Source organism: Athene cunicularia, assembly GCF_003259725.1.
Source record: "Athene cunicularia isolate RWA chromosome 14 unlocalized genomic scaffold, athCun1 chr14_part1, whole genome shotgun sequence".
Lineage (NCBI taxonomy): Eukaryota > Metazoa > Chordata > Aves > Strigiformes > Strigidae > Athene > Athene cunicularia.
In genome coordinates this window covers 9,366,257-9,388,651 of record NW_020799118.1, presented here as the reverse complement: position 1 = coordinate 9,388,651, position 22,395 = coordinate 9,366,257, and the positions used below count along the sequence as shown (strand labels likewise).

The window sequence follows — 22,395 nt, the reverse complement described above, 5'->3', positions numbered from 1 at the left end:
CCCGCCCACCCCCGCTCATTGCTCTAGTACCGTTTCCGTTCTGAATTTGGTCAAATATTGGGATGGATGGTCTGTCTACAAACTCCTCTGTGTAGTTCACAAGCGCCTCCCGCACAACTTCGTACCCGGTCAGGACCACAACTTTCTGGAACCCAAAGTGGAGGGTGAAGATGGGGCCGTATTTTTCCGCAAGCTGAAAAAGAGGTGAGCTGTGATGGTCAGGAAGGGAGGGAGTGTGCATGGGGCAAGTGCCCATTGCTTTCTGAAAGGACATTTTACAGCCTGGCATCCTGCTGGGAACGGCTGTGGAGCCGCTACCTGCAGAATGGTGCCCGTGAGCCAGAGCTCATCATGGTCAAGCACAAGGCATTTTGCAGGGATGCCTGGCTGACATCTGTATGGATTTTAGGTTTCTTTCCATGAAAGAACCCCCACCCCCCATCAGTGCATTACTAATCTGGTTTTGCTGTTAAGGAGAAAGTAAATGAAAAACAAAAAACCCGCCTAGAGTTAAAGACCGAACCTCAAATGGCAACACAAGTTGTCAAACCAGAGAAAGACAAAAACAGAGAAGACATTTCAGTGCAAATGATGCTGTCACACAGGAAATTTTTGGTACGATGCTCCTCTCACACCAAAGCATCCCTGCTACTAGACCAGAGGAGCAGTTTGCCCCATGCCAGGCATGTAGTTTGCCCTGGTTGACCACATATTGCAAATCCATGCCCCTTTGCTTGGACCGGTCTTTGGTACCTAAAGCTCAGCTGTGCACAGCAGGGAAACCCACAGCAGGAGCAGGCAGCTGCCTTTACCACTGGCTGTCCCCATGCTTGTACACAAAGTGATGCTTGTTTTGCACCGAGAAGGCTCTGGATATATCTTTGCTGTAACAGAGAGGCTCTTTCACTGCTACATGCCCCAGGACAAATTCTCTGCAGCTCCCCACCAAAGCTATGGCTTGCTGGGCAGTTTCAAAGGCAACACAGTACCTCAGGAGGCTGAAAACCCTTCCAGGAGCATGTGGTCCTGCTGGCATGTCCTACGTCTGCCACTGCTGTGCATAGATCCCCACTCCTCTTTGGCAGGAAAAGGGGTCTGCAGCAGCGTGAGGCAGGCTGGTGGGGAATCCATGCTCTGTAAGGACCATCATGCGTGTGCCTGCTGCTACACGCCTGCATTTTACAAGGGTCAGACTGCCATGCCCCCCGCAGCCCCTGCCCGTGTATCTCTCTCCTTGTCACTGCACTGGGGACCGTGGGAGGCTGACTGCTCCTGCCTTCCTCTGCCCCATCGCTGCGGTTCCATCTCGCTCCCCAGCAGCTTGAAAACAGCGCTCGGGGACAGCTGAGAAGAGTTTGGGCCGGCTTGGAGCAAGGTGGTGGGAAGCCACAGTTGAAATCTGCTGCTTAAGCAAACACACGGTGTATATGTGCAGCCTCAGCCCGCGCTGGGTCCATCGGCAGCTTTCACAGTGGAGATGGGGGCACCCCATCAGGGTGCCCAGCCAGCGAACGCTGGTGTCTGCTGCTCAATCAATCACCATTTTTTGCTCTCTGCAGGGTGAGATGGAGGGATAAACCCTCTGGAGTAATCCCAAAGTAAAGGGGAACACAGACAACACCAAACAGAGCCTAGCAGGTGATGAAAGTGTGCGGAGGTAATTCAAACCACCGCTCAGAGACTGCAGCAACAGCTGCCCAGCCCCGCTGGGTAAACTGACCCCAGCCCTGCCACTGCCCATAACAACGCCAGGTGCTGGGAGCCTCACCCCACAGCAGCACTAACCCACCGCTCGGCTGCTCCCAGAGACCCGCGGTGTTTGCTGAGCACTGGTGTTACGGAGCCGTGTCAACGCCTGGTCATGAACCGCCGCTGTCTGTTTGCGCTCCCTGACCCTGGCGCAGGTCAGTCCCCGAGGGTGCTGGCTGCTAAAGCAAGGGGGGAGCGCTCAGCAGCCCGACACAAACACCCCAGGCTGCACCAGCCTTGTCTTGCACCGAAGAACAGGTTACTACCATAGGTGGGGTAAGTTGTCTTAATGACAGGTTAATAGAAGAGCTTACAGGCTATTCATTCTAGTTCCTTGGTGCAACTTTTCCATCCCTTGCTTGTGCTGCTGTCTAGATTTTAATGCGTATCCAATTCAAGAGGGAAGTGGATTTTAGGGCATGATGGGGCATCTGGATTTGGCCCTCTCTGAAGCCGTTTTGGGGTCACTGCATCGTGGAATTCCCCTTGCTGGTTCTCCGGGGCAGAGGAGAGGGAAGCAATTCCATTTCATGTTAGTTATGTCCTAACGCTTTAAAAGATTTCTGGGTGTCTGGACTGTCAAATTAATATTCAAAATCCCACAAGCATTATATACTTCATGTACATCATCACAATTACATGAAGAAATCCCATATTACCCAGGGGTCTTTTTTTAATGGTTGATCGCTCATAAATGACAGCATCAACACAGACATTGGCTAGAAGCAGCTCAGAAAAATACTATAAAGCTATTTTCACACCTTTAAAATTTAGTTTGAATTTAAAAAAAAGACAAAAAATTCTCACTGCTATATCCCAGGCAGCGTTAAAGTCTATGAGGGTCTGGGTTTGGGGGTTTTTGTCCTACCTTCATTAGTGATTTATCTTGCCTTCTAAGATCCACCAAGTGCAGGTTACCAATGATCGGAAGAGGAGTTGGACCAGGAGGAAATTTAAAAGCTGAATTTTTATAGCCAGTTGAAAAATATAGTACAGCTAATAATACTGCTGCACACAGCAGACAAATTAATGCAGGATCAGAGATAAATGAAATTAAAAAAGACATTTTTTTTAGTAATAATTTGGTTTTTGGGGCTTAGAAGCAATAAAAATGCAGTGGCACTGTTCAGTTTCTGCCAGCTGGCTTTCTGTTTGCTCTCTGCGATTGCTACAAGCACTCGATTCTTATTAAGGTTTGTAGAGTACCTAAATAAATACTGCATACTCCACCCTCTTTAAACACCTCAGAGAATGTGGTCTAAGCAGTTTGCAAAGCCTGTCCAGAAGTAAAGAGAGTTTCAAATTACAAACCCATGCATGTGTGTGCAAGAACATATACATGGGAAAAGGTGCTTGGCATTCCTCTATAACCTCCTCCTCCCCCTGAGACCTCAAGGTCCTTTATTAGCAGTACTATGACCCTCCAAACACTCCACTGACATGGGGAAATGAAAAGGTTTCTTTGAATCCTGTTAGAAACCTGCAGATTCAGATTTCGGTAGAGTCTGAGATCTCAGTGTTACAGGAGAGAGAAATAGTATTGTTACGGGAGACTTTAGCTTTCTTGATGTCAAGTGGAGATCAAAGGTTGTTAATAATGGTAAAGCCCATGTATCCCTGGGGGTTGTAGCCCATAAACTTCTTCATAAAGTCGGCTCTGAACTGCCCAGAAGGGATGTGATTTCAGACTTTGTGTCTGAAGTAGAGGACATGTAATAGCTAGCCATGGAAAATTAGCTTGGATCAAGTGATCATGAGTGGATTCATGAGTGGAATGGAAGACAAAATTAGATTTGAAACTTCTGGGAGGATTCTTCATTTTGCAAGAGCAGCTTCTAAGAGATAGAGGGAAGAAATTAATGAAGCCAGATGACCTGGCAGGCTTCAGAAGGGGAACAAGACAGGAGAATGGAATTGTTTTAAGTCAAAGGTGCTGAACACCTGGAGCTTGTATCCCTCATAAAGGTTTAAATCTTGTACAGGAAGAATTGAGATCTACCTGGCTGAATAGTGGTTTTCAGGAGGATATTGGGAATAAACAGCCAATGGAATAAGACTGTTTAGGGAAGAAAAAGCTGTCTTACATGATCAGGAAGCACAAGGCTAAAGGTACATTTATCCAAAGGTTGGATCATAAAAGGCCATTACTCAGCAAATATGGGTCCTCAGCCTTGCACATGCAAAGAAGGTGGGGAAGGAATTGGACCTAATCTGAAAGTCGGGATAGTTATGGTTAGCACAGTCCCAGAGCAAACGGCTGCTTGGTTGTACACTGGAGCTGCCTGAGTGGTGTGGAGATGTTATGGCACAACAGCTGCCCAGAAGCAGAAGAAGCAAGTATGTTGCAACATTTCTGAGATTATTTTTTTTTATTAGTTTCCAAGAAATGGGCTGGAGGCAACAGTTTCCCTCGGAGCATGCCTAGGATGACTCAACCCTGCCTGCTCAAGTGAGTGAAGAGGCAGAGGGGCTGTAAAGACAGGCAAGAAGGATCGGGGCTGGCACAGGATGCAGAATGTGGGCACTGCCATGAGAACTTGCGACGGCACATGCTCTGCGCCCTGTGAAAAATGTTTGTTCCTGCAGGGTTTTGTTTGACCGGCAGCACCCTGCAGTGCAGAAGTTACGTGTTCCTGCCTCTCTCCTGGTATTTCGTCCTTGCCCTGGGAGCTGCTGAAATCATAAAAAGGCCTTTCAGAAAGAGACTTAAATTATCTCTGAAAAGCCAGGGTGGAGGGGGGGACGTATTGGGTTTTTTTTAAACCAGGCTCTGAGTGCAATGCATTAAAATGACAAAGGTAAGTCAAGCTCTTGCGATGACAAGAAATTCCTGTCTCAATAATGTGTCTGGTACGTGTTTCGCTCCGAAGCCACGCTGCTACGTGCTCCCCTGCCTGAGCACACAGAGCTGAGCACAAACCACCTGCCAGGCGCTGACACCGCTCCGGGTGCATTCCTGGGGCAGCCAGGCCCCTCAGGGTGCTCACAGCCAGGTTGTCCTCGGTCCCTCGAGCCCACGTGGCAATCCCCTGCCACCGCATTGAACCAGGTTGTTCTGGTGAGCACATGGAGTGTGGGCATCACCCACCGACCCCTAAGCACAGCCACTGCGCTGACGGTTAACCACCCTGGGGAGACCCAGCCAGTAAAGCATCAGCCCTGCATTCTTTGAATTAACTTAAATCCTCCAAAATGTCTGTGCCCTTCCTTGACCAGCAGTGCATCCAGGACTGCAGTCTCAGATAATTCCTGCTGGCTTTTACTGTGATGAATTCCTTTTAAACAAGGGCAGGAGCCACAGGAGGCCGCATCAGAGAGTCATCCAGTTTCAGACAGCAGCTGTGATTTTCTGGAGTTAGAAGTTCAGTGATTTCCTTTGAGCTGTTTGTGGCTGGGAACATTGCTCACTCTTTGCATTGCTAAACATGTCCTGGCTCCACGTTGCCCCGGGATCCCTGTGCTCACCTCTCCAGCGTGGGTGTATTAAAGGTGGTGCAGCCCAACTTTATCGGTTTGACCCCAAATCAACTTCGTCCTGCTACACCAGATAGTCAAACATCAACAGAGCAAAATATCTATTTATTAAGTAGGAGATATGGACAGGCTTGCAGTAGTTAGACTGCATATAGAGCAACAGCAAAACAAACGTAAGCAAGTGTAGCAGCAAAGGCTTTCTTGTTACATAGCTTGTCGAGCAGACTCCTGAGATGTAACTAGAAGCTGGAGCTGGCCCCACCGTACAATGCACGTGCAAGTGCAGTACCATGACCAGTACAAGGTACCATACAACTGTTAGAGTGCTGCCTTTAGCTGCATGAACTAAAGCTAGTGTGAAGAGTCAGTCTCTTGGCTAGAGAGTGCCCTACTTTGTTATCCCTTCATATTCTCTTCTTCCTTTCTTTCCTTCCATTTGCAGCACAGATCAGCTTTAGATGAAGCAACTTTAGCTTTATGCTATAGATTTACCATAACTGCCCCCTCAGTCTCTGTAACTTTCTATTTCTCCCTTCTTTCTTTTCATCCTAACCTGCCTTTCCTGTCTCCAAACCAACACAAAAGCATCTTCAGTGACTCACTGCTCCCTAACCTGCATGTGGTTTCCCCCTGTCTCACGGCACATGAAGCAGCCTCCTCTCTCATACCTGCACCACCATCCAGCTTTCACACACATATCACATGGGTGTAGCCTTGCAGGTACAGATAGTTGTTCCTACTCCTAATGTCTGCTACACAAAATAAATCAGTAGTTGTAGTAATCAAACAGCTGCTCTAGGCCAGCCACAGTCTCTGGGGTGTCACCAGCTTTCTACAGAGACCCCCATACAACAAGTTAATGGTACAGGGGAGCAACTTGGTAACAAAGCTTAACTTGCTTCTCCTTCCAGGTTCTACTACCAATTTTACATCTATCTCCACAGTGACTACATGCAAAATCTGATTAGCCTTAACAGTGATTCAGGGTCTCTGCTGGCAGAATGTGAACACTATCAGCTCTGGATTTGTAACTTTGGTTCCTACGTTAAGTGTCCAAAGGACTTTTTGCAAGCACCGAAATTTCACTTGCAGTTCTTACTGCAATGGCCCTGCTCCTGCTGTGTCCTGAGCACATATGACTTCCATGGGAACCTGTGGCAGTGGTATGTGCTCAGCAGTGCAGGCTGATCTGTTACTCTGCCTCAAGACCTTGCTGCCTATCCCTGACACAAGGAATGTCTGGAGAGCGAGAGAGCTCGAAATGCCAGGGGCTGCATATCTGATGCAGAGCTGAAGACAGCAGTATTTTCTAAAGAGTCGACACTCCATTTCCAGTCAAATGGAAAATATTGTCCCTATTCATCCCAACACACCTGATACATGAGATTGAAGTTTGAATTAGGAGCCTGTGGATGATGGTTCACCCTGCAGTCAATGGAGAGTGAGCAATTCAGACCTTACAGCAGTTGAATCATCCACTGAAGGATCTTCTCTCTCTGTGGAGGGTAGAGAGGATCTAGAAGCAACTATACAGCTCCTAAGGTGCAAGCAGAGAAGAGGGCTGAGCCTCTCTCAGCTCTCTGATGGGAATGTGGCTGCATCACCCTCACACTGCTTTGGGCTTGCATCCAGCTTTAGCCATGCTGAGTCAGAAACTCTTCACTTTCTGTGGCTGGTCATTTTCTGCCAGTTTAGGGATCTAAGGTGGCCTAGTAAGGGATCGGGAAAATGCCAGAGACAGCACAAAGCCAGGAGAGGTAAGGGAGTGGTAGAAATGCCTTTCTTAGCAGAAGCAGAAAGCTGCTAGATTGGCCCCATCATAAACAGGCTCTTCGGCATAAAGTGCCTAATGTGAGTTGGAATGAACCCACTTCCCAAACCACTTGATGTTTTCTGATAACTGTCCCGTGCCTGGCTCTTGGCATCAGCCCATGTTACACCCTCGTGTCTGGGACTCTGTAATAAAGATAAGGCAGGTTGTATCGCACAATGGAAGCTCAGTCTGAGGCTCAGCTGAACAACCGTCCTGGGGAGATTTCTAGATCCATCAAGTGTCTGTTGTCTCTGGGCCACTGACAATCAGCTCTGCTATACAGCTTCGACTCTGGGCTGAGAAATTCCCTTGGAGGCTCTCAGAAGAGAGCCTCTGATGGTTACATCTATAGAGGAGGCTTGAAGCCATTTCATTCTTTCAAACAGCCCTGAAAACTGCATCTCTGATGTGCTGTTCCAGAAATGAATCACACTGTTTCTGAGAGCAGTGTCTGAAGGGTTTGCATTATGCAGACACCGCAAGTGCTGTTGGAAAGAATGGCATAAATGAGAGAAAAATAGCAATGCCCAGTGTCTTACTTCCCCTAAAGCTCAGCTACAGACAGCTTTTCCCCATAACTAGACTTGCTTTCAAGCTTGAAGTGTTCACTACTCTAACTCCATGTCATCTGATCATTCATAGGGCACAGCACAAACCAGGTGAGGCATGGGGTTCAGGGTAAAGCCGACATCAGCAGTGAGATCTAGGTCTGACTTATCCACTCCTGGAGGGGGTTGGAAAACAAATCTGCGGAGCAAGCCTGCAAAGAAGAGGAACAGCTCCATTTTGGCAAGTCCTTCTCCAACGCAAGCCCTTCGTCCTGAAAACAACCAGGAGAGAAATAAATTATCAGCACCATAACCATTAGTGTTGATGTCTGAGACCTTCTAAATTGGATGTACAGTCTGTAAGAACAGGCTGCTGAGGTAGGAAATTTTTCCTTCCTTCTCTCTGTGTGTTAGAGGTGCTACTGACTTGGTCTCAAACTACACAGAAGCCTGTAGGTATGGGAAATTATTCAGTGGCTGTGGGTAAATCAGTGTCTCCCAGATCTGCCAAAGAAGAGGTGGTTACCTACAGCAATGGTGGACAGGAGAAATGACCAGAAATCCCTTATCCTATGCTCTGTGTCCCTGATTTTAATTCTTTTCTGGAATCAGGGGAACCGTGCCATTAGCCCAGCCCCAGGTGGTGCACACAGCCCCCTCTCACCTATGGAGAATGGAATAAATGCCTCTCTCCTAATGAAGTTCCCATTGTCATCCAGGAAGTGGGAAGGGTTGAACTGATCCGGGGTTTTCCAGTGTAACTCATCATTCAGAGCAGAGGTCAGCAGCGGAATAATCTCTGTACCCTGAAAAGCATCAGAGAAGCTCACAGTACCTATTTGGAGCAGATCACTCCTAGTTGAGCCAGGCTGCTTGCTTTTTTCTAAAGTGAAGAGGCAACTAAGGCTGAGCCATGACAAATAGAACTGGGGGACACTTCCCTGCCCCACTGTGACTCTGCCTGTTACCAGTAGCTGCTACTGACTTTTTGGACCACAAAATATTCCTTTCTTACAGAGTCAGATCTTTAAAGAAAGATGCTGAAGTAGAGGTTCCACATTTGACATAAGAGATTCAAACCAGTTAGTTAAAGTCTCTAGTTTTTCTGGATTCAAACAGCTGTAACAGACCACAGTCCAGTGCACATTTATAATAGCTGTCCTGGATCCAAGACAAAGGATCACATCATAGATTAAACCATGCATCATTGTGTCTTTAGATTTTTTTATTTTTCTTCTTGTCTGCTTTAAACAAAACCATAAGGACTCTGTGCAGTGTAAGCTGCTAGCCTCAAAGCTCACCTTAGGAATCACATAGCCTTGGAAATTCACATCGGTAGGAGTTGATCGTGATACGCTCATTGGGACAATATTGGCAAACCTTTGTATTTCATGTATCACTGCATCTGTATAAGGCATTTTTTTCCGGTCCTCCAATTTAGGCAGCTCTCCTGGTTCAATGACGTGGTTCATTTCTTCCTGAATCTTTCCTTGGAGGGAGGAAAGGATTAAGAAGCTGATAACCCTCTTATCTTGCAACTGGAATGGCCAAGATGAAGAAAAGGGAAAACTTTGAGGGGTATTTGGGAGAGCAGAAGTGGGTAAGTCAAGGCATGGTGTGGCTCTTTCAGGTTTGTTGTTGAGCCAAGAGAGCTTGAATGGAGTCACTACAATGCATCCCATGTCTGATTCTGATTACACACCTTTGTTACCCCATAACCTTCAACAGAAACCAGATCAGAATCAGCTCCTGAGGAGACCTTTAGTGACGTAAGCCCATAGCCTGCAGGAGAATAATGATGGGGGAGCTTTACTGTAACTGTAGACTGACCCTTAGCCTCTCCCACTTGGCTGGGCTGCTTTATTGCAATCCAGCTGAATAAAATTCCTTTGTAAAGTCAACGGTTGTTATCTCTCCCAGAGTACTCAGAATAATTACTCTAGACAACACTGAATGAGTTCCACTCCCTTCCACGATCAAAGCCTTAAGCATGCAATAGTATATTGTACAAGAGGACTTCTCAGCCTTACTCTGAATTTCTGGGTATTTCATCATCAGAAGAAGACCCCAGCGCACAGTTGTAGAAGTAGTCTCAGTCCCAGCAGCAAAGAGGTCCAGGGTTGAAAACAATAGGTTTCCACTGTTGAACATAGTGTGGGTTTTCTTTGACTCCTTCAAAACATACAGGTAGTGGTCATAAGTTCTACAGCAAGCGATACCAATATGTGACTGTGTTGCCACCATTTTTATCTGCATTTTATCTTTTTGTGGCTCTATATGCTCTGGGAAAATAAATGTTTAGTATTTTAGCATTGGGGCCTATGCTGTATGGAATTTGTCTGGTCCCAAGCATATGTGCCATTCCCAGGTCTAGATGTTAGGTTAGTTGGAATTTATTTACTACAATGAAGTTTATCACAGTACCACTCTTGCAGGAAGGTTTGGGATGATCACGTCCTTACGTGTGCTGAGTGGTACCTTATTTCACCCACATGGGACACCTTGACAACTAGAACCCTTTAACTAGCAGTTTCAGTGGAGCTATGGAGCAAGTACAACACAGATCACTGTGAGCATGAGCTTTGATATATTCTGCTCACTGCAGTTCTGTTTCTAATCACTCCCAGTCCCTGACAGATGGTCAGTCCTAACAATGTCAGAGCTGAGAGAGACTCTGAGACTTAGCTTTAAAGTACCTGTTGTTGCTTCATCAGAAAGGCATCGACAAAGCCTGTTAAGTTATTTTCATTAAACTCTTCTTTGTGTTCCTGGAAGAGCTTCTGGAGAAAAGCATTCAGTTCACTGACATTTTGTAGCACCGTCTTGGAAGCTCCAGAGAGAAATCCAAGGGATGGGTAGAAATTATATAACTGTGGAGCAGGAGAAGTCTTACTATTAACTGGCATTTTGAACATGTAGTGGTATCTCAAATCACACTGCTGGTCCCTTGTCCCATGCCCTGATATCTTCAGGCTGTAATTCCCCCACATTGGCTTGTACAGTCCACGCAGCTATGAATTGCTGCAGAATAGAGTGTTCTCTCTATTATACCTCTGCACGAGTCCTTGCCGTGTCTTTTGGGAGACTCATCAGCTTAATCTTCTCTAAGAGCTTCCAGCTGTGTAGGTGGTGGGACAGAGTGTCTCAGATATGAAAGATGGGAATGCAAGCGTTGTATTTATTCCAGGGAAAGCCCTCAGGTGTGCCATCTCCTGTAGCATCAGAAGGGACCTGAACTGGCCACCTCCGCAGACAGACAACATTGCTCTGTCAGCATGGTGCTTTCCAAGCCAATTAGCTTAGGCACAGCACCGAGCTAAGCCAACCACACTGGTGCTAGGAGCTGGACTGAGCACAGCATTGCACTATGTCATATGGACGTAGGTGCTGTCAGAAGAAAGGAGGGGTCTCACCCCCACCATCCCATGAGAGGTGTGCACATCTTCCAGGAGACCACTGGCTGCCCTGCCAGACAATTAAACAAACACCTGCTGTTAGCTGCTAGCTGGTGCCTTGTCCTGGGAGAGTGTCTGTACACAGCGTGTAACTCTGACCTGTGCTCGGGTGGTGCTTTTTGGGTTTAGCTAGTTTGGAATTAACAGCCAGCTGCAGACCTCAGTGTGGCTCAGAAAGATGACTCCACTGGTGTTCAGAAGGGAACAGATTTATATCAGCTGTTAGTTTGCTCAGATTGAGTTTCAGTGGCCAAAATAAAAGAAAGTTTGTCAAACCTGGTTCTGGGGGAGGCACAATTAAAACAGTTACTGAAGGTGTAATACAAGAAGGCAGATTTGAGATGGCATTTCAGGTTCCATCTCTGATATGAGAAACATATTGTGCTTCTGCTCTTCAGAGAGGGCAAAATAGTTCCTTTTGTGAAGACTCTTTTTTTCTTTCACTAATAAGCGTCACAGAGTACTCACAGGGGCCTGGGCATCTGTGTGTGGTGGATACAGAACTGCAGATGTGTTCTGTACAGGCTGGCTGGCTGATAATGTTCTTATTCTCAAGAAGCAAAATGTGGGAGGCCAGGAGGACAAACATGGGCAACTCGATATCCTCCAAGAAACTAAAATCTAAAGCATAAGATCAAGCTCTTACCAGCACCATAGGGGAGCCCAACAGCTTAGTATTTTCATTTATCAGCTTCAGCAACTTTAGAAATACAGGATCATCATATTCAAACCTCTCTCCAAACAGTATAGAGCAGATGACATTGGATACAGCATTGTTGAGTATCATCTTCGTATCAAATGGTTTCCCTATATTTCAAGCAATGAAAACAAATTACAGTGTAATTATGTTCATTTCAATCTGATTTCCTATGGAAATGTAGTCCTGAGCTCCCAAAGAAAAAACCCATTCACCACCCAGAATGCTTAGCAGGGAACTCAGTTTCGATGTTTTAAGGCCTTGGTTCAGCATATACTGAATTTTAACCATGAGATACCATTTGCTCAGAGTTAAACTTGCATTCATCTTTATTGTTCTGCTAGACATGTTTTCTATCTCTGCATGAAAGAAAGTCTTGACACTCACCGTGATAGGATTCAAAATATCTGATAAGGGAATTTACTTCCTCCAGGATTCGGATCTCAATGGTTCTCCTTCCCATTCCAAAATCTCGCAGTGTGGACAAGGTGAATCTTCTCATAGTTTTCCACAGCTCTCCATGGCTGAATGCTATGCCTAAAATAAAGGTGGAACATCATTATGTTACCTGTGGTTAATAAACGTTTATAAATGTTAAACCAGTCTTACACACTGGTACCAAAGCTGCTTGATAAACTGTTGTAGACACAAAAAGCAATCTCTAAGAGGATGTTACCCTCTGTTGTAAGTGTATAATGAACATAGACAAACTACAAAAACTTACCAACCAAAAGGTCACTTACCATTTCCTTGTGTCATTTTCCTAAATATAGGTATTTCTGCTCTCTCTCCAAATTCTTCAGCATGATTTGAAAGGGCATCCTTGATGGTTTCATACCCAGCCAGTACTACAGCTTTCCTGGGTCCAAAATGCACAGTGAAGACATTGCCATATATCTTGGAGAGCTGTCAAGGTAAATAAATATGTTCATTCCAAACCAGATCTGGATCCAAACACTAGCACTAGCCACCCTAGGTGGTTTCTCACCTGAAAGGAGCCTCCTAGCCCTGCCTGAAGTCTCCAGGTGCTGCTGTAATGCAACTAATGAGCAACAGCTATCAGTTGCCAGCATCTCTGCTTGCACCCTGTTTGCACAACAAGGTGTCTGCTATCACTGCTCCTATCAGAGAAGTCAATACAATGCCACTGCATTCCTGTGGTGTTCTGCAGTAACAGGCCAGCCTAGTGGTACTACCGTTGGGGGGCTGGTTAGAAAATGCTGTAGCAGGCAGGCCTGTTTATTTTAATGCTGTTGACCTGAGGCAAGCAGGCATGCACACATGTTTGAGGCTGAAGCCACAAACACTCCAAAAACAAAGCTAGACAATAACTCTTTCTTTCAGGACAGCACTTGTCTCTAATTATGGCAAGGTGGGTAGTGTTACAGTCATCGCAAAATTATTTGCTGGCCACCAGAAACTTGAATCCAACTAGGAAGCATATTCATGTAGATAATGTCACAGGAGCTCTAGGCTTTTATAGCAAATTAAATATGAATCATCTGTTACACAGAAGGGTGGCTTTGACAATCTAATCATTCACTCGGTATTTTAAACTTCATTTAAACACACTGCAAGCCATCCGCTCCAAATGTCTTCTTGTTTCCGATGAGCCTGGGTTACCATTTGCTATGCATTAGATACATTCTGAAAATTGAATTTCAGATTAGAAGCAGCTCCTGTTATTAAACCAGGCAAATTGAATTTGTTTTCATCAAACGGTGGTTTGACGGCTTGGGAGATAACATTAACACTGGTTCTTTCATCCCCAGCAGCTCACAGAGTGTGTAGCAGAGCCAGAGGCAGGGAATCACAGCCGCCTCCTAGCCCTCCTCGGGTCATTTCTTTGCATTAGTACTTCTTGGCATCAACCCTGTTTTTTCTCAACAACACAAGTATTGGATCTGGCAGGCCCGAAAGCCTAAAGAAAGCCGCTTGGCAAATTATAGGAAATTAGTCTGGTGCCTTCGCATGACATTTCTATCACTAAATCCCCCATTACAGCCAAAAATATTTGCTCTTCCATACCAGCACCTTCAAACATACCTACGATCAGATGGGAGCTCAGGGCCAGAAGACCATCAAAACTGTGCTCTGCACTCTCCTCTACACTGTAAATCAAGGCAGATGAACACTGCATGACTGCTGTAGGAATTCTGTACTTTTGCAGCCCAGGATGCCCTTTCTTCTATGACTAACTGGAGAATTTCAGTGTTTGCACTGCCCCCTCGCTGAGGCTCTTCAGGTGGCTGAAGGAGATCACTGGGGACTGGGTTTCCACCATCACAGTGTCGGGTGAGCACACACACAGGGTATGTGACAGGTCACTCACGGCACCTCAGCCGTCTCTACAGTAACCGAAAGAAATCGGAATTCACAGTGCCTTGTCCCCACCTCCATGTGGGAACACAGCAGACGTTTTCTGAAACAAACACTGCACATCGCTTTATAATATTGAAGTCTTATTTTTTCTCTTATAGAAATAAAAGTATCCATGGAGCTGCAGAAGAAAAAGCAATTTGTTTACCTAGACATATAAAAGCCATGCATCAAGCCTTAAATAGCCCTGGCCAGTGTGTTTGTGCAGGGGAAAGGCTGAGGAGGCAGAGTGGAGCGTTGCATAGCAGGGATACAATTAGCTTTGAAAACAAACATGTATGTGACCGCGTTTCCTCTGCTGCGGGGATGATACCCTCCCTTCCTGTCTCCCTTCCTCCCTTCCTAACTAGGGAAATGGAGATGTGGGGGAGTGGGAGAGACCTACCTGCAGTGAGACATCTCTTGATGGCAAATAGTCCTGATCTGTCAGCAGACCAGCCCAACTCGAGTCTTCTACCTGCAGCCTCTGAGGAGCTTGGAATACCAACAATATGGTGCTGATTGCAAGGGGGGTGGGGATGTCTATGCTTGTGTGTGTATAAAGGAAGGAATTTGTGTATTATATTTTTTATATATATATAAATATATTAAAAAATACACGTATGTGTGTATATACCTCTGAAGGTAAAGGCACTCTGCCAGCCCTCCAATATACCAAATATCTCATTTCTGCCCTCCACGCAATGCAAACGCAATCGCATCTCCATTTCCCGAGTTGCATTTCTTGCTTCAGGAATTGCATGTTTTCCTCCTGCCTGCTCCCTCAGACCCTACCTCTGTCAGTGACTGGAACGGCTTTTTCAGGTCCACCACGTTCAAGTTTCCAATCAGAGGAAGAGGTCGCGGCCCAGGAGGCAAACTGCAAACCGACTTCTTCAAGCTGGTAAGAAAGTAAAGGAGAGCGACCAGCCCTGCTGCCACGTAGAGCAGCGAGCTACAGCCCATGTACTGTAGCAAGCTCTGTATGGCCATGTCTAGATCAAGGTGTGGGTATGAGCATCCTGGGGTCCCTTTATAGCCCTTCTGTTGTTGCCTGAACACACCTTCTGGGGCAGTTGCTTTACACAGAGAAAAAGACTCTGACGTCTTGTTTACTTCCATTTAGACCAGATGTACTTTCTTCTCCTGCCAAAAAAAGCACCTTATTTTATTCTGAAACATGGATTATCTTAATCTGGAGCTCCTATTTCATCTACAAAACTGGGGCAAGGTGTTTGTTTCCCAGTGAAAATCTGTGGTATGGGCATGTTGTGGTCTATGTGATTTCAGGGGCAGAATTAAGGGACCTGTGTTGGATTGCTCTCATGGTGCCAAATCACAGGACTCAGCTGGACCTCTCGTGATGCAATGAAAAAAGCAGGACACAGGAGGAAAAACTCACAATAATGCATGGCCCAGGGTGCAGCTGGCAAGCAAGTCTTCAGGGAAGACAGTGCTGTCCAAGGAGGAGTTGGAATAGTGGTGGCATGAAGATGTGCTAATTCGGGACTGCAGACAGGAGTAGGGCTACCTACAGGTGACAGCTCTGATTCTCTCTGCTTTCCTGCCACCCCAGGAAAATCATACCCTTGAGCAACACAATGCTTTCATTGCTGACACTGTTATTGATCTTTGTCCCAGAAATCCTCTACCAGCAATCCCCAAACGCCCCTGAAACCACTTTAGTCACTATTTTGCAGTTTACTGTCAAGAGGACTGTGTGCCTGGATGTCCATCTGTATCTCTCAGTTTGGTGATGACTCTCTCCTGGCTGTCCTGCCTGTTTACAAGCAGATGCATACAATCCTCTAGGAGAAACCATCCCCTCCAGGCAATCCTTCTGCCTAGACTGGGAAAGAAATCCCTGATCTTTGTAACCTGGAAGGAGCCAGGATCAAGCTCTGCAGCTGGCCAGGCAGAGGCTGGAGGCTGCCTGGGCAGCTCTTTGCAGAGGGGCTGCCAGCCAGGAGGAGCACCCAGCAACAGCTCTGGCACTCTGGGGTACTGAGTCACGCACCGTGCCAGGGCAGGGTCCTGCAAGAGCCCACGTGCCCAGGCGACAGCTCCCCAGGAGCCACCCGCACCCTTTGCATCCTTGGGGGATGTCAACAATGCAGAAATAGTCATGAACAGGAGGCCACAGTTTTAAATGGTGACTCTAGGGGAAGGAGCCAATTTGATGCTCTCTCACATATTCTCAGGTGGGGATATTTTGCTCCCCAGTTGCAGGTTCTGACAGATTAATGGACCATGCTGCTGTTCAACTGTTTACAAATCTTTAGTTTTAATAATCCTTTTGCTAGAATCCTCCAAGGCTCCACTGATGGAAAAATTAAGATTATTTAATAATAATAATAATAAAAGTACATTAGCTGAAGGCAAAGGCAATCAATAAACTCTAACTAGATTGACATGAAAAAGGTGCCTGTGTGTCTGCCTGTTCTCCAAGGCTGGTTATCAGGAGTGGAGTTTTTCACAAGGGTGAATTACCCTGTGCAGAAGAGAACTAGGCAGGGTGGGCAAAGAAAGGAGAGCAATGAATGGTCGTATCTGTCTCAAGATTTGCTGCACAACTGTGATGTCTTGGTCTGCACCCTCTTCTTCCGGACATTTCCAAGAATTTCTGTTCTGTCAGACTCTTCTCTGAGCAAATGGTGTGACCACTGGGACTCTTGAGACTTTACAAAATACAGCAAGAGTGAGGAAAAAACCCTATATGGGTCCAGTTGGGTACCAGTGGAGGAAATGTATTGTTTCTATGTACATACAAACACCAGTTCTCTGTTGGAGTAGAACTGGCTACTGCTGTGGAAAGTGAGAGCACCTTCTCAAGGGCTTCCAGACTAAAGCTTCAGGTAGTACCTGGTGATAAAAATGTGAAATCCTTTCTCCAGTCACGAGCCTATGGACTTGCAACCTGCTGGACTGATGCATGCACTTTGGGAAATGATGGATGAGTTCTCCAGTGGGAGGTCATCCCTGCAGTTTTAAAATACAACTAACGTGATGTCCTCATCTCCATTTCTTCCTCATATACCTTGGCTTCCAGTATGCAGTCCTGAACACAGCCTACAACTGAGTTGTTGGCTTGCAGGTGAGGCATCCCACACATGACTGGGGAGAAAATGTTGCTCCCTGCTCACATGTCTGTCTTTCTACCAGTCCCAGCCAGAATCGATATCATCTTCAGGTAAGCAGACTTTGTGGGCACAGATTAGGGAAATAATCAGATCCTCCTGGAAAATAAGCCTGTACATTAAACAGCCACAGAGTCATCTAACTTCTGTGTGCTCATCTGGAGAACGACATATAATCTTCTAATGGGACATAGGTTAATAATGCTACAGTAACAGCAGGATAATGCAGAGAAAGAGCTGTTATAAGGCCATCATTCAGTCAATGAATTCTGATAACACAATAAACCATGAGGGTGAACACCAAGTATTTGTGTGCCTTGCAAGGCTCTGCCACTGATTTACAACCTCAAGAGATGCCTATCAGCCCGTGCATTGTTATCAGGGATATATAAAGCATGAGCACACCCTATTAAACATTAACATTTTTAAAGACTCAGATGTGTTAAAACTCAGGCTGCTCCTTGCTAATGGATTTCGCTCACCTTGACAAATGCCAGTGCAAGAAGAAATCAAAAGCTTTCCGACTGTGACCTCTTTAAATTTTTCATAATTATTGCATTGTTTTATTGGATTACACCTGCTTCTTCCCATCCGCAAATCAGTATTTCCTATTCATGTTAAGCATTTACCCCTTTTAGTAACAAATCATTCTCAGGAACTTTGTTGTTTTAAAAACCCTTCTTGGACTGAATAGATGTCATTCCTTCATGGATCTTAGTGACAAAATACATGGGAGATCCTGGGATCTGGTGCTGGTAATGTACTTTATAATATGCATATATAAAAAAATATTTGCAGTAAAATCCATTGTGACTGTAGCCAGAAGCATGATCTTCCAGACTCCACACTTATGCCAACAAGCCAAGGCAGTCTGACCTGGGAATTTAGTATTGAGGAGGTCAGGTTATGAAGAATGTGTTTTCAAAATATGACTGAACAAATGAAATGCCTCAATATAGCTCCAAGGATCTTTTTCTTCTGGGTTCCTAGTTTCACTCTATCTCAATACAGTATTGCAGAAATTATATTAATCCAAGGGCAGTTTGGGGCATATCACGAAGGATGATTAGCTGGTAGGTATCTACAGAGCCAGGGTCCCAACATCTTACTTTTGGGCCCCCTTTCTTGGTGCAGATAGAGATGTAGATTTAGATATCCCAGAATTGCAACTAGCATGCAAGAAAAAAAGTTTGCTTTGGCTTTCAGTGCAGTGTTACTATTTCTACCACGTTCCCCTCTAACCTGATGAGGCTTTGGCTCAGTCATAACAGAAAACGAGCTATCGTTCTGTACATCTTTGTAGAGCACATAACATATTAAGGCCCTGACCTTACTGGCATGAAACTATGATTTCCCTGTAAGTGCAAAACAATAATATTCCATTAATCATCTACAACAGAAATCCCCATTCCCCAGACTATTCTGGCAATATTCTGCATTTTTGCTTGTCTAGGAACCTGAATTAAAAGAGAGAAAAATGGTTTACAACAGCCCCTGTGGCAGTGATGTAGCAAGAGACCTTATGTAAGAGCTGGCGGCGTGCTCGCTGCACGAGGGTGAGGCGTAGGAATGAGTGATCCTGGAAGGATGTTTCTCTGAGGTGTGTTCTGTGCCTGGGCTGGGAACAGCAGTCTCAAGGGCACAAATTCCAGTGTCTGAATGTGCTTGGTCTTGTTCAACTGATTAATTTCTTACAGCTATCCCAAGTCAAGCTACAAAATCCCCTAGTACTTTACTCAAAGCCTCTCAGAGCTTGTCAATAAATTATTTTCAAATTAACTACCTGATAATTTGAATCTCTAGGCTCTTAAAAGGTGCAGCATGGTGAGCAAGGGAAAACAATGAAAGTCCTGGACTCTACCCAGCCCATAAAAAGGAATAAAGGTTCTGCCCTGATGTATTACTCAATTCAGTGCTTCCAAAAGTAATGCTAAGTGTGTAAAATCTCCTTTTGAAGGTACATTTGTACAACTGACAGATAAGCACCGATTGTGGAAGAAGTTTTCAGTGTGATATGAGAATGTTATAAAAGAGCAAGCATTTAAAAAATGTTACTTTAGTCCATAATTAAGGACTCCTTAGTCCATAATTAATGACTAACAGCTCTGATGCAAGCAAAGGAATTTTTTTTTTTTAATCTATCAAGCTGTGTAACTTGAAAGAGGAAGAGCCAAGATTTTCTTTAGTTTGGGGAGCCTTCTAATTTGAGCCTTCTAATTTTTGGAAAGGGCTCAGGACTCCAGACTAGAGATACTGTAAAACACTGGGTGCTTTTCAAATTATCTGATTTTTCTTGTACAATGGGCACCTTTTTTACTAAAACAGATATTTCAGATTTCCCTGGTGCCATGAAAGTCTCTCACTTCTTTGAAAGATAATATGTGAAAAGCATTTAATTCTCTGTTTGTGGCACTGCTCTTTGTGGCACTGTTTTTATTGAATTCTTTTGGAACTGGTTGGCTTAATCTGAAAATGAGGTGTATTTTTTCTTCACACTGATTATCTAATGGGGGTTTCATTTGATCTCCTTGAGAAAAATACATACTAAAACTGCTAAAGCACATGTTAGATTCTAAGACAAACTGTACCTTTAAAGGAAACTCTAGAAGATACAACTAACATGCAATAAAAACATTAAGCAAGCATAATCAAATACTTGCTAGTATACCTGATCTGAATTTGGGTAACTACAAAATTTAAGACTCCAAAGGCAGATACTGAGTTAATTAATAGGTAATCAAAATATTTGGATATAATGTAATACAGCATATTGATATAGCCTTTGCATAGGATTGTCGCTGTCTGGGAATAATTCCACTGTGGGATCCCTGCATATCTTTTTCCTTTGATTTCTTCCTTCATCACACGAGGAATCAGCAAGTCAGCTGCTGTGCCAGAAACTAAGGAACGTAATTTGGGCAGTTTGATAAAATCAAGTGCCTTGACACTTTGGTTAAACTTGTCCAGATAAACCAAAGCTGCTTCTCTGCTGCTCAGTCCCCTGAGATCTGGGAGACAGTTTGCTGCAGGTATTTATGAAAGAGAAGTATCTCCCTTTTACTGTTAAGTGTTATAATGAAGTCAAGTGGAAAAGCGCTATTTACCGTATAATAAAAAACATCTATTGTTCATAGTGCTGAAAACATAATAAGAAATAAAATCTTATATTTCAGGCTGTGTAAACCAGTTGCTTATGTAATAGAACACGGTGTAATTTTCCATTTACAATTTCAATACTGTAATAAGGAAGCAATCAAAGCATAAACAAAACTCACTTTAAATGGGGCAGCAGGTAATATTTTCATAATGGCTGTCCTTAACAATTGCATCTCTTGCTTTTTTTAAACAGCCTTGCATTCTTTCTACTTATCTCAGTCATTTAATTAAAATAAAATCAACTTAAAACAGATGAAAGACCATCTTAAACCAATTGCAGCTATGGGCAAAGAAGAAGAAAGACTCTAACAGCATAATCCGCAGTTTGCACTTAGGTAGGTTAAATTAACCCCATTTCTCATCCTCCTTTCAGGATAAGATCTGAGGCTCTGCAGAGAGCGTGCTGTAAACCTGTGGGCAAAGGGGAAAGGGGTGTTTTTCTTCGTGATCTGTCTTGAGGACCTGGAAGTTCACTATTTCCCAAGCATCCGCCAACAACCACTTGGTTTTACTGGCCTCATCGTTCCTGGCCTGATGGGATGCTCACCCATCGCTTGTAGGAAGCACAAAATAACTCGATGCTGTCCGTCAGGTTGGTGCACGGGCGTTAAACCGTGAGAATTAGCAAGGGATAAGCAATCACGTCGCTGCCGCCACGGGTGGCTGATGGCAGAGTTCACATCACTGCAGCAGGACAGGGATGGCTTTTCTGAAATCCTGTGGGATTTCTATGGAAAGTTGATAACGCCTCCCTGGGGTGCCTCAGCTCTGCGCGCTGATCCCCAGGGCTCCCGGATCGCACCGCCAGCCAGACCTGGCTCCAGAAAAATGTGGGGTTTGAGTCGTGCCTCAGTGTTCAGCAGTGCCGGGTGAGGAACTTGTTCTTCGAGGCGGAAGGCAAGGAGGACCCCGGCCTCAACCCCAGCCCTGACCACCAGCTCCTGGGCAGCAATGGGAGACACTCGGATTAGGCTGGATCCTGTATAAACAGATTTTCTTACACCAGACTCTTGAGTTTTGCCCCTTCTCCCTTCCTTTCCCAACGCTGAGAGGACAAACCACTTTTCCCTGCCCCTCAGCAGGCAGGCTGCCCGTGACCATCGCTCTCACCCCCCCCATTCAGAGTCCAGCGGTAACTTAGGAAAAAAAACAACTGGTTTTATGAGAAGAAAACGGTTTATTTCGCAGAGGTCGATCGAGCTGGCAGCGGGAGCGCAGCGGGACGCCACCGGCCCGACCCTCCCGCTCAGGCGGGTCCGCCCACTCTGTATGAACGTCTTGGATTTCTTTAGAGTAAATAATACAAAATGACGTGGGAAATGTTGCTATTCTCTTGGTCATAGACTGTGCTATACAAAACGTTTTTGTTTTGTTTTTAATTTAGGCAACTTATGGCTAACGAACCACTGGAAAAATTGGGATTTAAAGACCTGATAGATGAGAAATCAGAAGCAAAACCTGAAAAGTTGTAACGAAGACAGACAACTTTGCTCCTCATGTATGGAAAGCATAACTCTTAATGTAGTACATATTGTACGTTCTGTTTGTATTGCAATAGGAAGTGTTTCTTGAAGAAACCTTTTTTCCAAGGTTTAATTTTCCTAAAATAAGATTTTTTTTTTTTTAAATGAGCGAAAGTACTGCCTTTGTCTACTTTCCCTAAATATTTTTTCCTTTTAATTTCTCTAACCTACTTTTAAAGATCCATAAGAACCTGGAGAAAACAATTATTGCCTGAAATAGTCTCTGTAAGAATACCGAAGTCTTATTTTAGAAAGGCAATCCCCCCGCTTTATTGTGTAGATATTGAACTACAGATTAATTTTGTGTGGGCATTACTAATATGCTTACAGCAGTTACTTGTCAGGTGGAAATAAAGCTGTTGTGGTACGTGCAAATTGCTTTTTATTAAATACTGGTATTAATCCCCATTTTAGGGATGATCTTCTCACTCTGCTATAGAAAACACTTGGGTACCGGGGTTGGGCAAGTATTTTTAGTTCCAGAC

General features: G+C 44.9%; 3 protein-coding genes and 1 long non-coding RNA gene across 4 annotated transcripts in view; 2 read left to right on the top strand and 2 right to left on the bottom strand.

Annotated features, from left to right (window-relative positions):
• The window catches only part of LOC113485584 (cytochrome P450 2W1-like), a 12,712-nt gene extending 9,820 nt beyond the window's left edge, over window positions 1-2,892 (bottom strand). The window contains exons 1-2 of the mRNA XM_026858829.1: window positions 2,618-2,892; window positions 31-193 (exon numbers count right to left, since the gene is read on the bottom strand). Coding sequence (XP_026714630.1) covers window positions 31-193; window positions 2,618-2,815 — 361 coding nt within the window. The 5' untranslated portion in view covers window positions 2,816-2,892. The remainder of the gene's footprint in view (window positions 1-30; window positions 194-2,617) is intronic.
• A 2,317-nt stretch (window positions 2,893-5,209) lies between these two features.
• LOC113485582 (cytochrome P450 2K4-like) lies at window positions 5,210-15,307 on the bottom strand. The gene is made up of 9 exons (XM_026858827.1): window positions 14,890-15,307; window positions 12,480-12,642; window positions 12,124-12,273; window positions 11,686-11,846; window positions 10,281-10,454; window positions 9,615-9,756; window positions 8,886-9,073; window positions 8,249-8,390; window positions 5,210-7,856 (listed from the first exon to the last, which is right to left on the bottom strand). The coding sequence occupies exons 1-9, from the start codon at window positions 15,214-15,216 to the stop codon at window positions 7,669-7,671; spliced, it is 1,635 nt and encodes a 544-aa protein (XP_026714628.1). The 5' UTR covers window positions 15,217-15,307; the 3' UTR covers window positions 5,210-7,668.
• LOC113485585 lies at window positions 7,739-16,432 on the top strand. Its single transcript, XR_003399454.1, has 5 exons — window positions 7,739-7,962; window positions 9,026-9,184; window positions 12,510-12,650; window positions 14,920-14,998; window positions 15,385-16,432. It is a non-coding gene; the product is annotated as an uncharacterized LOC113485585 (long non-coding RNA).
• Window positions 16,433-21,548: 5,116 nt separating this feature from the next.
• Window positions 21,549-22,395, top strand: part of LOC113485761 (cytochrome c oxidase assembly protein COX19) — a 2,602-nt gene continuing 1,755 nt past the window's right edge. The window contains exon 1 of the mRNA XM_026859160.1: window positions 21,549-21,680. Coding sequence (XP_026714961.1) covers window positions 21,549-21,680 — 132 coding nt within the window. The remainder of the gene's footprint in view (window positions 21,681-22,395) is intronic.